The sequence below is a fragment of the Esox lucius genome, chromosome 12, assembly GCF_011004845.1.
Source record: "Esox lucius isolate fEsoLuc1 chromosome 12, fEsoLuc1.pri, whole genome shotgun sequence".
NCBI lineage: Eukaryota > Metazoa > Chordata > Actinopteri > Esociformes > Esocidae > Esox > Esox lucius.
The window spans coordinates 23,357,665-23,370,787 of record NC_047580.1 but is presented as its reverse complement, the minus strand read 5'-3'; the positions used below and the strand labels follow the sequence as shown (position 1 = coordinate 23,370,787).

General features: G+C 38.9%; 1 protein-coding gene across 2 annotated transcripts in view; it reads right to left on the bottom strand.

The window, feature by feature from the left end:
• Positions 1 to 13,123, bottom strand: part of grm4 (glutamate receptor, metabotropic 4) — a 285,814-nt gene that overhangs the window by 60,824 nt on the left and 211,867 nt on the right. For both annotated transcript variants that reach the window (XM_020051365.2, XM_034296161.1), the window contains exons 4-6: positions 10,227 to 10,362; positions 2,665 to 2,819; positions 2,182 to 2,322 (exon numbers count right to left, since the gene is read on the bottom strand). In XM_020051365.2, the coding sequence (XP_019906924.2) occupies positions 2,182 to 2,322; positions 2,665 to 2,819; positions 10,227 to 10,362 (432 nt within the window). The remainder of the gene's footprint in view (positions 1 to 2,181; positions 2,323 to 2,664; positions 2,820 to 10,226; positions 10,363 to 13,123) is intronic.

Genomic DNA, 13,123 nt, shown 5'->3' with positions numbered 1-13,123 from the left:
GATACTTTCCTTTCTCTTTAAACTCGGAAGGTTTGTCTATTTGAGAGCATCTGTAGGGTATTGGTATGTATGGAGGCCTTATATGTATTTGCTCATGTTGTACTAATGATAAAACACTTTTAAAACAAATATTCTCCTGGATTTCATCAGGTCCCCTGTGACATTTTGAAGCTGACTTAATCATTCAGATTCTTGTGAGTTGACACATTTAATCAATAATATCTTCTCACCCAGGGTCCAACATTAACTGTTTTTCTCTCTGGCCCTTTCAGCCCAGTTGATCTGAAATCTAATGGCCGGACTGTATTTTTACTGGCCTGAACTGAATTCAAAACAAACACAATACAACTGCATTGTACAGATATATAGTATGAATATATCATTTCATCAGAATATTGATTTATACTAGAGATTTGCATGTGATGTGAATCAAAAGACCTAATACATCCAACTGCTGTTTACATAAATATTATGCAACACAAATCATTACTTTAACATTACTATAAATATCATGATAATCTTTTCATGAAGACCCATTGCTTATTTGATGTGACATAAAAGCTTGATAATAAAATAATTCAGTTAATATATTTTTGGTTAAATAAACATGGCGCAATACAGTACTTGCACTAGTTGGTTGACTATGTCATGGACATAGCATCTTCAAAACATGCTAGGCGCCGGTCTTAATTTGTTTTTCAATTTGGCTATGCACCACCATTAATTCGGAGGAGGCATACGTTCATTGGTGGAGCTGCAGGGTTTTATGCAGTAGACACGACATGTTGCAGGTCTTCGGTAGCTTTATAAACAACCCTGCCTTTTTAGCTTTACAGTTTAGGAAAAAAAATTCACTTGTGGTTATAGTGGTTCTGGGAGTAGCTTAATAATATTTAAAGTGTTAATCTTGTGGTATCAGACGTTTAGCACTAAAAATAAATGCTTGGCTGATATCATGTCTGGAGGACATTGGTTTCGGCAGAAATTCCTAAAGTTAACCACTGACTACTATACTGTACTTTAGGCTGACTTATTCTCCGCAAATCACATGGTTATGTGGACATCAATGAGAAAATATATAGTGGTTTTCTGTGCATGTCAGGATCATGTTAACATCTGCAGTGCATTAAGGTTTAAAACACGTCTTTCATCTGTTGTCAAGTGTAATATAATCTCTACAGTTGTTCCCGCCTCACGCTTTAACTATATTAGAAACTACGATCTGAACATAATTAATGATTCAGACCATGTTTTTCAACCACTTTCTTGAGATCTCCTTTGATCACCAAGAACTGAACCTGCAGAAAAGAGGGGTCAACAAGTCTTCTCCACTAATAGACTACACTACAAATACATCTCTGCCTGTATAGAACTGTGAGATCATAACATCATACAGCTGCTGCAAGCAAACCCATCCAAACCTAGCAACTGTTGAAGGAAATTGAAAAAAGAGTGAAGCGGTGGCGTTCAATGAAATCCATCATCAAAGCTTCACAATCTGACCAAAATAGGAATCATCCCCGTCTAGACTGATTAGAATCCTGCAGATTGTGTTGTCTATACAGGGAAATTAAAGACAGTCAGGCTTGGAGTGCCTACTGATTTTAATGACCTGGGAGCTTGTCTCTAATGTGCTGATTGGATTTGCTATTCATTATGTTTTCAACTTGTGTAATGGCCCAGTTTTGGTGATTGTTATTGTACAGCATTGCATATTGAATTTAGCAACGTGGAGTAATGGGAACATTTAATCATGTCTAATGGAACCAGATAATCCTACCTTTTACTCAAACATCCCATTTCCCCCAAAATGTAACCAAGCATATATATCAAATAATAGGAACTACATACTATGTTTCCGAAATGAAAACAAAATATGTGTGAAATAGTTAGTTATCTGTCAGTGCCAACGTTGTTTTTGTGTTTTTAATATGCTACACATTCTGTAAATTCTTCAGATATGCAATGTCTAGTGTATGACATTTAACATTTGTATTAGAACTAAACGATCTTACCGTTGCAAAATATAATTGGTCACTTCTGTATACAAAATAACCATATTGTCATCATTCCTAAACAAAATGTGTATAATACAGTTACCATAGTGCTTGTGAGTTCATAATCAATTGAGCCATTGTGTGTCACACTAGAATAAGGGAAACACTGAAAAACTATTCTTACTTGTGCACTTTTTGATGCCGGATCCTTTCTTCAGAGCGTGCCGGCTGAGTTTGCACTGAAAGTTGTTTTCCCAGAACTCTGCAAACCAAATATTCCTTCTGTTGTTGTCCAATGTCCGACTGGTGAAGTAGCGATCAAACCCTGGAAAGATCAGTGAGAGCCACAGTTGAATTTAAAGCTACCTGAACTGAGCTACAGCAGTGGTGAGCATTGGGTTTTCTGATGAAGATATATCAACCTATTTTCTATCAACCTATTTTCTCCATCACACATGTACTTGTATCTATCTCACAGGTCTTCCTACTGTACATCCTGCTGTGGTTTACAGGGAGCCACCATCTCAACATCCCATATGGAGTTATCAGAGTGTTGCACTTGGAAGTGATTAGATCCTGACATCTTAACTCCAACACCGGCAACACTTGCGGGGAACTTGAATTTGAACAAAAGGAGAACGGAAATCAGATTGAATGGCATCAATACCTCGGATGGGCTGGCGTTTGGGTAAGATGGTCACAGCCCCTTCTGCCATCTCCTCCTGGTTCAGGATGGGGGAGATTTTTGACCCCCAACTATCTGAGCCAACCCAGATGAAATGTCCTGTCTTGTTGGCTTTCTTAGCTGCTTGAAGAAGTCGTCTGTAGGACGATACATGGTATATATGTATGATATATATATTTTGTTTTTATCTAACATTTTCATTGAACAAACACAATCATTAGGAACAATACAAAATTCATATGTTAGTGATTTTATTTTCTCCCTTTTACCTCCAAAAAACAGGAAAACAAACAGCTAAACGCTGTCATCTGCAGTGGATATGGGGATTCATTCGTGAAGAGCACACTTCTCCAGTGTGCCAGTACCAGTACAGTAGGTGAGCATTTTTCCGCTGAATTGCAGTCAGGTCAAGTGAGGACAATGAACATGCAGATGAGCTTCTCTGGGATGTTTACTGTAATTCCGTACTGTAGATTTACATTACAGATGACCAAAACGTGACTGAAGTGAAGGATACCCTACCTACAATCAAATCTGGGGGAGTTTCAGAAATACAGTGAAATTGCTTTGCTATCTCTGTTACTGGGGAACCTATGAAAGGCATCATGAAATAATCAAATGATCACTTATATTTTGGAGTGCAGTGTTCAACCTAGTGTCTAGAAACAGTGTCTCCCTCGATGGTAGTGAGTCTTTTATCAGTATAACAACTCCAGAACACTACAAGCACTCAGGAATGGAAAAAGAAGAATCTCTCTTCTGAAATGGCCAGAGATGAGTCCAGATTCTAATCCCATAGAATAAAGCTACTGTGAAAGGTGAAATTAGCAGTTGGGGGGAAACCCTTTGAACATGGAAAAACTGGAGTGATATGCAGCTCAGAAAGGGACAAAATGCCAGTAGAGAAGTGCTGCGTCATTACTGATGGTTATGAGAATTTGGTAAATTTTTCCCAAAAGATGTTTGCAAGCTATTCGACATAACTGTGTCTATACCATATATGTTTCTTTTCTGAATTTCAATTATAAACTGAATTTTCGGTAAAACAAATGAATTCCGCCATATCAAAAATGCCATTTGTAATATGTTCATTTTTCTACTCAATTGTGAATAAATATTTTTGAATAGTACAGCTGTGTGAGTATGATCGTCTGCAGCGCTATATTTCTGTTCAGTGTATAATTCTTAATACTTACAAAGGTGATTCTCCTAAGCATACTCTTTATGGTTAATCTAACATAGTGCCTGCACAGCCTTTGGGTCTTTCTCCCCAGGTTTATGTTAGAAGCCAGCCACTTGGTATCCACTTTCCTTTTGCCTGTGACAGAGGGCACCTAGTGAATGCCCATCCCTGCCTGCCAGTGCTGGCATTTTAAACCAGAGTTGGTCCCTCCCTGGTAATCGAACTAATTAGGAAGCAGCCATGATGAGCCAGCCGGCGTCCCTGCTGTTTCACCAGGCTCTGTATTAATCACTCCGTCTGCTGCACCTGGGACCACAGTAATGGAAACACAGTCGCTACAACAGCCAGGTAGCATAACATCACAGTGTCCACCGAGTCACTCTGCTAACCCCTATAGAACGGACACCACTCCAGCTAAAGTATAAGAGACTGAGAATAATGCATGTTTGAGTTAAATAAAAACATATCAGGCTTTAGAGGAGAAAATAATGTCTAAAAATCCACCTTTTATGGGACCTCGATATTACTGCAACATTGACGAAGACCTACAGGAAAGCACTTGACTGTATCGTTTACAACCGCTGTATTCTGAAGGTGACATCTAAATGTACAGTGTACTATGAATCTACAGTGTACTATGAATCTACAGTGTACTATGAATCTACAGTGTACTATGAATCTACAGTGTACTATGTAAACCTTGTGTCCTATGAATCTTTTTGCATCCTTTTAGGAGCATTTCAAGATTTGTCCTTCAATGCCAATTAGAACATGATGTATTTTACTAAAAGTAAGGAGAGCTTCTTTTGTCGCAAATGTCTATTTTATTTTGGCCTTTTGTTTTTATTGAATGCATTTATTCATGCAGGAAGTTCCATTGAGACACCAAGTCTCTTAAAAGAGAGCTGTGTTTACACACGTGCATAAAATACTGCAACAGCAAAAGACACATATGGAACGGACACAGTACCATTGTTCAGGGCCCTTGAGAGCATTTTATTAGCAAAAATAGCAGATGGAACAGTCAAAAACGTAACCACTAAGGAAGGTCGTGAGGCAGCACCACCTGGCAGCATGAGAGTAGCACTTCTTGAAGCACAGTGTCACCCTATTCTCAGCTTTTTTTTTGCTGCCCAGAGCTGCTTTTCTGGGGCCTTTTAATCATCTGCCTATTGAGCCTGTATTGAAGGTAAGGGGTGAGAGCTGAACTGCATATTTACCACCCATACATACACTGAACAAAATTCTAAACGCAACACTTTTGTTTTTGCCCCCATTTATGCCCCCATGGTTGTGCCATTCATCCACGACCATCACCTCATGTTGCAGCATGATAATGCACGGCCCCATGTTGCAAGGATCTGTACACAATTTCTGGAAGCTGAAAAAATCCCAGTTCTTGCATGGCCAGCATACTCACTGGACATGTCACCCATTGAGTAAGTTTGGGATGCTCTGGATTGGCGTATACGACAGCGTGTTCCAGGTCCTGCCAATATCCAGCAACTTCGCACAGCCATTGAAGAGGAGTGGACCAACACAGGCCACAATCAACAACCTGATCAACTCTATGCGAAGGAGATGTGTTGCACTGCGTGGGGCAAATGGTGGTCACACCAGATACTGACTGGTTTTACAAATACAATGAAACTGCACATTTTGGATTGGCCTTTTATTGTGGCCAGCCTAAGGCACACCTGTGCAATAATAATGCTGTCTAATCAGCATCTTGATATGCCACACCTGTGAGGTGGATATATTACCTTGGCAAATGAGAAGTGCTCACTAAAACAGATTTGGACAGATTTGTGAACAATATTTGAGAGAAATAGGACTTCTGTGTACATAGAGAAAGTCTTACATTTTTGAGTTCAGCTGATTGATAAATGGGGGCAAAAACAAGTGTTGCGTTTATAATTTTGTTCTGTGTACATACATATATACATACATACATACAGTAACAGTCAAAAGATTACAGACATACTTTCAAATGAATTGGTGTGTCCAAACTTTTGATTGGTACTGTACATATACACATATGTCAATACATTAGTTAAAACAAGCACAGGCATCAGTGAAACAGTTGGTATCAATGAGTCACTAGAACACTAATTTAAAAGAATTCTGAAGGTTGTTCCAGAATATACGTGCCATAGTCAGTAGCTAAATGCAGATTTGAATAGTTCAGTGTGGACTCTACTGTTCATAATGGATCAGGTTGTTCAGGTAGGCAGGTTGTTTCTCTATGATTACTTTCTAAATAAATAACAAGAAATGCAGCAATCTATTCTCTTTAAGAGAAGGCAAACCTGTGTTTCTGTGTTGAGTGCGGTAATGTGTTCTAAAATGGTCACCAGTAATGAAGCGCAAAGTGCAGTGAGAGACTACAAAAATAAACTTTTAATCAAGAATTGGTATGAATTTAGACTGGAATTTATTTTACACGTTTTTCAGTGTAACACATGACATGTTTTGATACAAGAACTCTTTTTTTAAAAGAGAGGCATTGTCTATCCATATAGCCAGGTATTTGCATGCAGGGACACATTGGATTTCAGTGCTCCTCAGAGTAATTGTCCAGTTCATCACATTATAGTATTTAGAGATAACATATTTGTTTTTTCAGCAATAAACACCCATTTGAACAACACAGCTTTCTGTAATACAGTAAATGCTGACTGTAATTTCATTTAGTTAACTGACATCTCTCCATACAGGGTCTGAGATTAGACAATAGTATTTTTTCTCTTCTAATGTCAGGATCCTCCAAAACAATTTAGCGTTAGCCAGCTCTGCAAATGTTATCTTGTCAAAACAAGTTTGTATCTCACCAAAATAAGGTGGTGTACAGAGTCACTATTGCCAGTACTCAAGAAAAAATCAATGATCTTTCAAGATATTCTACTGTTGCTGACCTGTGCTGTATCAGCTGACCTGTGCTCTATCAGCTGACCTGTGCTCTATCAGCTGACCTGTGCTCTATCAGCTGACCTGTGTGTGGCAGTCATTGATTTTTTTGGAGGTGCGCCCTGGGTAAAACATAATAGACCATTTCTATTTAGACCTTTTTTAGAAAAACATATCATGCGTATCAGCAGTAATAGCAATAGTGGCTCAGCACAGCTCCATATTTTTGTGAGTACCAAAAGTATATTTGAAATATAAAGTTTTCCAGCTAATGTTAAATTCTGAATGAGGATCCTGCGCTCAGAAGATAACTGGTCATAAAAATCCTTTCCTTTATGCTCAGGTACTGAGGCACTGACACACAATTCAAATTTTTTTATTGCAGTATTATTTCTCACTTAAATGACCAAATGACACGTTTTCACATCCATAAACTAGGGCTGGGAAAAGGAGGAGGATTATATTATAGCGTTGTCTCTAGACTTTTTAAAAGGCAATGACTCTTCTGATGCTGTCAAATAATAGTAATGAATCCACTGTGGCAACTGCTAATCCATGGTGGTATGAATCTTATCCACCCTCTGTCAAAGGATTATTTTGTAGTTGGCACAGGACTATTTGCCCTCCCTCATTCTGTCACCTCTTTGGAAGAGTGATTTGTGAGATCACATCTCATAGGCAAATCTTATAGGATCATAATTCCTTAAGAGGTCTTTGTGAATATCTTTTGTAGAGTCCTATATACAAATTATTACTATACTATATACACATTATAACTATACTATACTTTTGACTAAAGTCATCTACTACTGTGATGGTCTCAATGAAAGGCAATACATACAGTAGTATACCTGTCACAGTACTATCCATTTGAAAATTGTCTTGCCCAGAAAAGGCTTGTGCAGAAACGTACAAGTTAAGTTATAACAATAATAATGCTAGTGGAGTAGTGGAAAGAATGCTTTTGTGAGAAAGGGTTGGATCTTTTCCAACTATGAAGATTATTTAAATTGGCTGATAAGGGTTTAGTTAGTGGATATAATTATCTACTTAGCTGCCCAAACATCATTGCTAATTTTATCAGGTTGGCCTTTAAGGAAAGCTAGCAACTAGCCAAAACAGACCAATGTTTTAAATTAATATTTCTATGAAAACGATTACAATCCCCAGCTATTCTGTTAACGATTAATTATTTTAGTAAGGAAAGAGGGTGTGACCATCTACATTACATAAATAATCACTCAACTACATGCCTCTTTGGAATGGAGGCACACTTGCCTCTTTTGGAATTGCCCAAATATTACATTGTTGTCATTTTACACAGGCTCCTGTCCAGAGCAACTTACAAGAGCAATTATGGTTAACTGTCTTGCACAAGGAAAGACGGCTAGATTTATCAACTTGCTGGCTTGTAGATCTGAAGGAGGAAATGTTCGGTTACTAGGTTAAAGCATGAGAAAAGTCCTTCTCCTGTGCTAGAGGTAACACTTGCTGAAGGACCTGCCTGCTATGCCAAGTCTTCCCAATGACTGGATTCAAGGGTAGAACAGACATGCTGGGCTGAAATCCCCCTGGCTTTGTGTAATTACTGTATATCCAGACAATTACCCATTATCAGGCTTGGATTAAGTCAATGAGCAATGGGACTTCTGCCCCGGACACCCACCATCCAAAGCTTGCTCAAATCACTGTCTGTATTTAAGAAGCATACATTTTAAGGAATGTTGGCACTGGCCTTTCTAGTTTTCCAATGGTCAGAACCAACACATTTGTGAGGCTGTAGTCACTTGCCATGTTCTTGGTATTTGGAACAGCCTGCCAATTCAGCCTTTGCTTATTCTAAGATAACCTACGTCATAAATAACCTAAATGCTATGGGATAAGTTGTTTCAGGATTAGTTAAGAAAATGTCATTTTTCACACAAAATACATATACTTAAACTGTTCTGACTTAAATCACTGTACTACAACAGACACGCACACATGCAGTGTTCAACGCATTTTTAACCACGAGATTTACTGATTACAAAACATGAAGAATTACATATTTGGCCACAGAATAGTTATAGTGTGTTATTTTACTATACATTAATACATTAATTCAGAAAACTAGATTTGTCTTTTAAGCCTATTACGATTATTGTGTTGAACTTCAAAATCCCTGCATTTGGTCCTTTTCCTCTGAGGGCAGTATTTGACATTCAATAAACTTCTTATACCAAAAGAAGTTTATTGAATGTCAAAATTGAATTTCAAAGCCATAGCTCTATTCCTAGTAGTTTGTTTCCTGTGAAATATAGTTTACAAGATATTTGGCGCAAATGCGCCCACAACGCACAAATCAGCAACCTACCAACACCCGCAACAGAAACAGCTGGTAGCTTCCGGAAACCTTCTGCTTCATTCAGAGCCAGCCCTGCCCCGACACCTGCCTCCTCTTGGGACCTCTTCAGGGGAGGTTTTTAAGGGTTCCCAGGGAGCAGCTTGGGGTGGAATCTAAATGTAGCAGGAGCAATGTGGGACCACCTCACCTCACAAGCTCCGCTCACCCTTCTGTTACAGTTAATAAAACACTCTCCCGGGCCCTGAACACACCCTATGTGCCCATTCCCTGTGTCTCTCCGCGTTACAATCACAAAAACGGCAATGCATTGTACAGGGTTTTAGTGCTCAACTCCTACAGTACTCCAATGCAGCCCTCAATAACGTTCTGTGTTCACCATAAGGCAGGGGACCTCAACTCCGAGCCTGGGGACACAGACTACTGCTTGTTTTCTATTCTGCCTGATAGTTAATTGCATTCCCCTGGTGTCCCAGGTGAAAAATAAATAAATATTGAGATGGCTAGAATTAAAACCAACAGGACTTTGGGTCCTGAGGCCTGGAGTTATAAGCCACTGGCAAAAGGCAGTGAAGGGCTGTGGTGTCTAAAGTTCAGGATGCTATATCTAAATTATAGACAGAGTATGGTAAATATGACACCATTTCAATAGGTAGGAAAAACCCATAAATCATGCTAAACATGTGACGTAGGTAGGTGTTGAATGTGCATTGTCCTGTAAAACATAATGGCACCCACACACAGCCTCACCCTCCCCAGTCCTCACAAACGTTTTACAGCACCAGCAGGGGAAAAGAAGAAGAAGGGAGATGCAGCAAATTTGTAATTGCTGTACATTAGAAATATACTCTACATATCAGGTGAGAAGAAAATAGCATCTCAATGCTCTACTGCTCATCAGATGTCCGGAGGGAAGAGGACATCTAATGAAAACAAATATGTTACAGCTTACTGAATATAATGGAGTTCAATTGGAGTTTTTCTCTGAGGAGGACAATATACTAATTTACAGCCATTACACCACAGCAAATAACCATCTAAACCAATGGGTAAACATGATGAATGTTGCATCATCAAACAGAAACCTTGATGTGAACAGTCCACACCACTTACCTGATGTCATCTTCATTGGCAAAGAGAATAACAACCCGGGCATTGGGGTTCTCTGACAGTCTGCGGATGACCTTGTCAAACTCTCCAGGCTTGGGTTCTCGGGGTATCTTCACTGACTGAGAGATGCACACACCTCCTGCAATCAATGGACAGAAAAACATCAGAGAAAAAGACATGTTTGGATCAAATCAAACATTATTTATACAGCGCATTTCTGACATAAAATGTATTTTAAAACGCTTAACCTATATACAGCTCCCGAAAAAATTAAGAGACTGCTGACCAAGTTGAGAGGCGAATGCATCTGGATAAGAACGAATAAAAGCAGATCCAAATGTAAAAGAAAATGATATACAGTGTTGTGCGAGACAACTTAAAACACATTTTAAGTCCCTAAAAAGGAGTGTGCTAAGAACATTTTCTGTGTTCTAAGGAGTGCATTTAAGAATGATTAAAGACAGAAAAAAATAGACATTGACTGAACTACTAATTAGATTCAACTGTATAGTACAGACAGTGTTTATGATTAGAAACTGGGGACTTTTAATTCAAAGATATTCCTTCTTCTATGAGTACAACGTCTATGATGTAGTTTGAAATAGGGGTACAGAACACCTATAAGGCATCGGCACGACATTATAATTATACTAAAGAATGAAATGAGTGGGTTTGTCCATTTTAACATAATTTAGTTCACTAAAGACTGTTTAAATAGTTTCTTAATTACTATGCTAATACTGTACAATTTAGTGTACTAAAATACAATTTAGGTGGTATAAAATAACAACATTCCCAGTGAAGACGTGTGGCAAACAATACTGCTAGCTATTTACTTCACAGTTGCTGACATGTTACCAGGCCTTCTAGATGGCATAACTGGTCATTTCACTCCCCCAAAACAGTTCTGCCCATTGCAAGTAAAACTTTGACAGCCAGGCCATTATTGTACACAAGAGCTTGTTGTTGACTTGCCTGGTAAAATAAAGGTTTAATTAAATAAAAACAATTAAAAACTATAATTCCAATTGGATATATTTTTGTCTTTGGTATTAACCCTTCTCTTTCTAACACAAACAGAAGAAAAAAAGAACAGGTATGATTAAAATATATAAACATCTGTATCAATCCTTAGGCATTTTCTGAAGTTGAAGGCCCTGACAGTTACCCACTACATCAAACAACATTATTCAATCAATCAACTTTATGTTACCTAATCCCATTCTCACCATTCCAAGTCTTGCTTGTTAGAGTGACACACACACACACACACAATACTCTGAAACAATTCCCCAAGTGCAGCCAACTCCACCTTCCCCTGTCATAGGTGCATTGGTATTGAGCCCCCCAAAGAAAGTGAAAGAGCTCCAGCATACGTTCAATGGATACTAAACAAGCCAATGCTTTCTTTCATGAAAATTGTTTTGTCATTTTGCCAAAATGCCACAGAGTCTATGTGCATGCTAATGACCTCACCTCGTCTGACCCAATACAAAGACAGCCCCCTGTGCAATCAATGAAGGAATAAAACCCTCTGGTTCAGGAAATGGCTGCCAGTGCCGCACGATGGATCAGAAAACAAAGCAGCGCCGCAGCGCTGATACTAATAGGTTGTGAAAGTAGAAGTAGGAAAAATACAAAGTTACATGCAGTATTAAGGGGCAAGAATGCTGACGGGTTAGCTCATATGTGGAAAGGGCCACTTCTAGTTGAGCTCCTCATGCTATTGTAAATGCACAGCTAATACTAGGCACAAACACACAAAGGTTTTTGGAATCCTTCCTATGTACTATAAATTATTGAAGCCCCCCACACCGTTAGATAGTTCTGTTGCTGTTGGTCATGCATGTGACAGCAAGTATCCTACACGAAGCAAGCACAGTACCCTGACCATGCAGTGGCTGGGCTGGTAAATTGTTTATTTTCCTCTGGGGAACAGACTTGTTCTCACTAATATAGGGGTTCATGTCTGTTTCTTACATGGACATTTATTGTCATTATTGACAGACCCACGATTCTCCTGTTTCCACAATCTGTTCAATCCTTCCTCCAATCTAATTAGATTGAAATCCATGCGTGGATCCTACTGGTCAATCTCTTCAGTGGCCCATACAGTCTCCCACTCCAATCCTATATTGTGTTAAAACCCGAAAAATCTATCTCCAGTCTTACTCGGTAAAGCTTTCCCACCAAAATAATGTTTTGAATCTCTTCTCGAAAAACATTCTTAAAACGACTTCACCTTAAATGCTTGCTACACACATTTCATATTTCACAATAGTGTGTAAAAAACTGTGGAGGTGAGTGGAGGTGAGCCTTTTTCATTCAGAATCTGGATACAAATCTGCCCCGAAGTCAGAAATTGTGTGATTGGTTGACTGAATTTCTACGGCAGATCTTATGTCCAGTTAAGGTTAAGCAAGATTTACGGTTAAGATTAAGGATAGAGTTAAGGTAAGGATAAGGTTGGGTTTAAAATGATATAGTGTAGGGTAGAGACAAGCAGTAAACCTGGTCAAATGTCCATTTAGCTCATTTTAAATGAAAGCTCCTCCCTCATTTGGGCAAAAAATCACATAATTTCTGCCTTGGGGACAGAATCATGATGAAAAACGCAAACCTACTATTTCGTAACGAGGAGACTCATGGGACATGTTACTCCAGCAACAGGCAGATTCAGAAGAATGCTATAACCACTCTTCTCATCTTTACCAGAGACTATCCATCTTAAGCATAACATCACTTCGACTCACTTGTGTCCCATTCCCAGTGTCCCTCACCATATGCTCCGTGGAGGAGACAAATTTATCCCTTTCTTCCTGCTAACACATCACTGCAACTGTTGTGTCCTAGTCTCTTGAGATGGAAGCCAGGGGAGGAAATAAGACAGAACAAAGCTC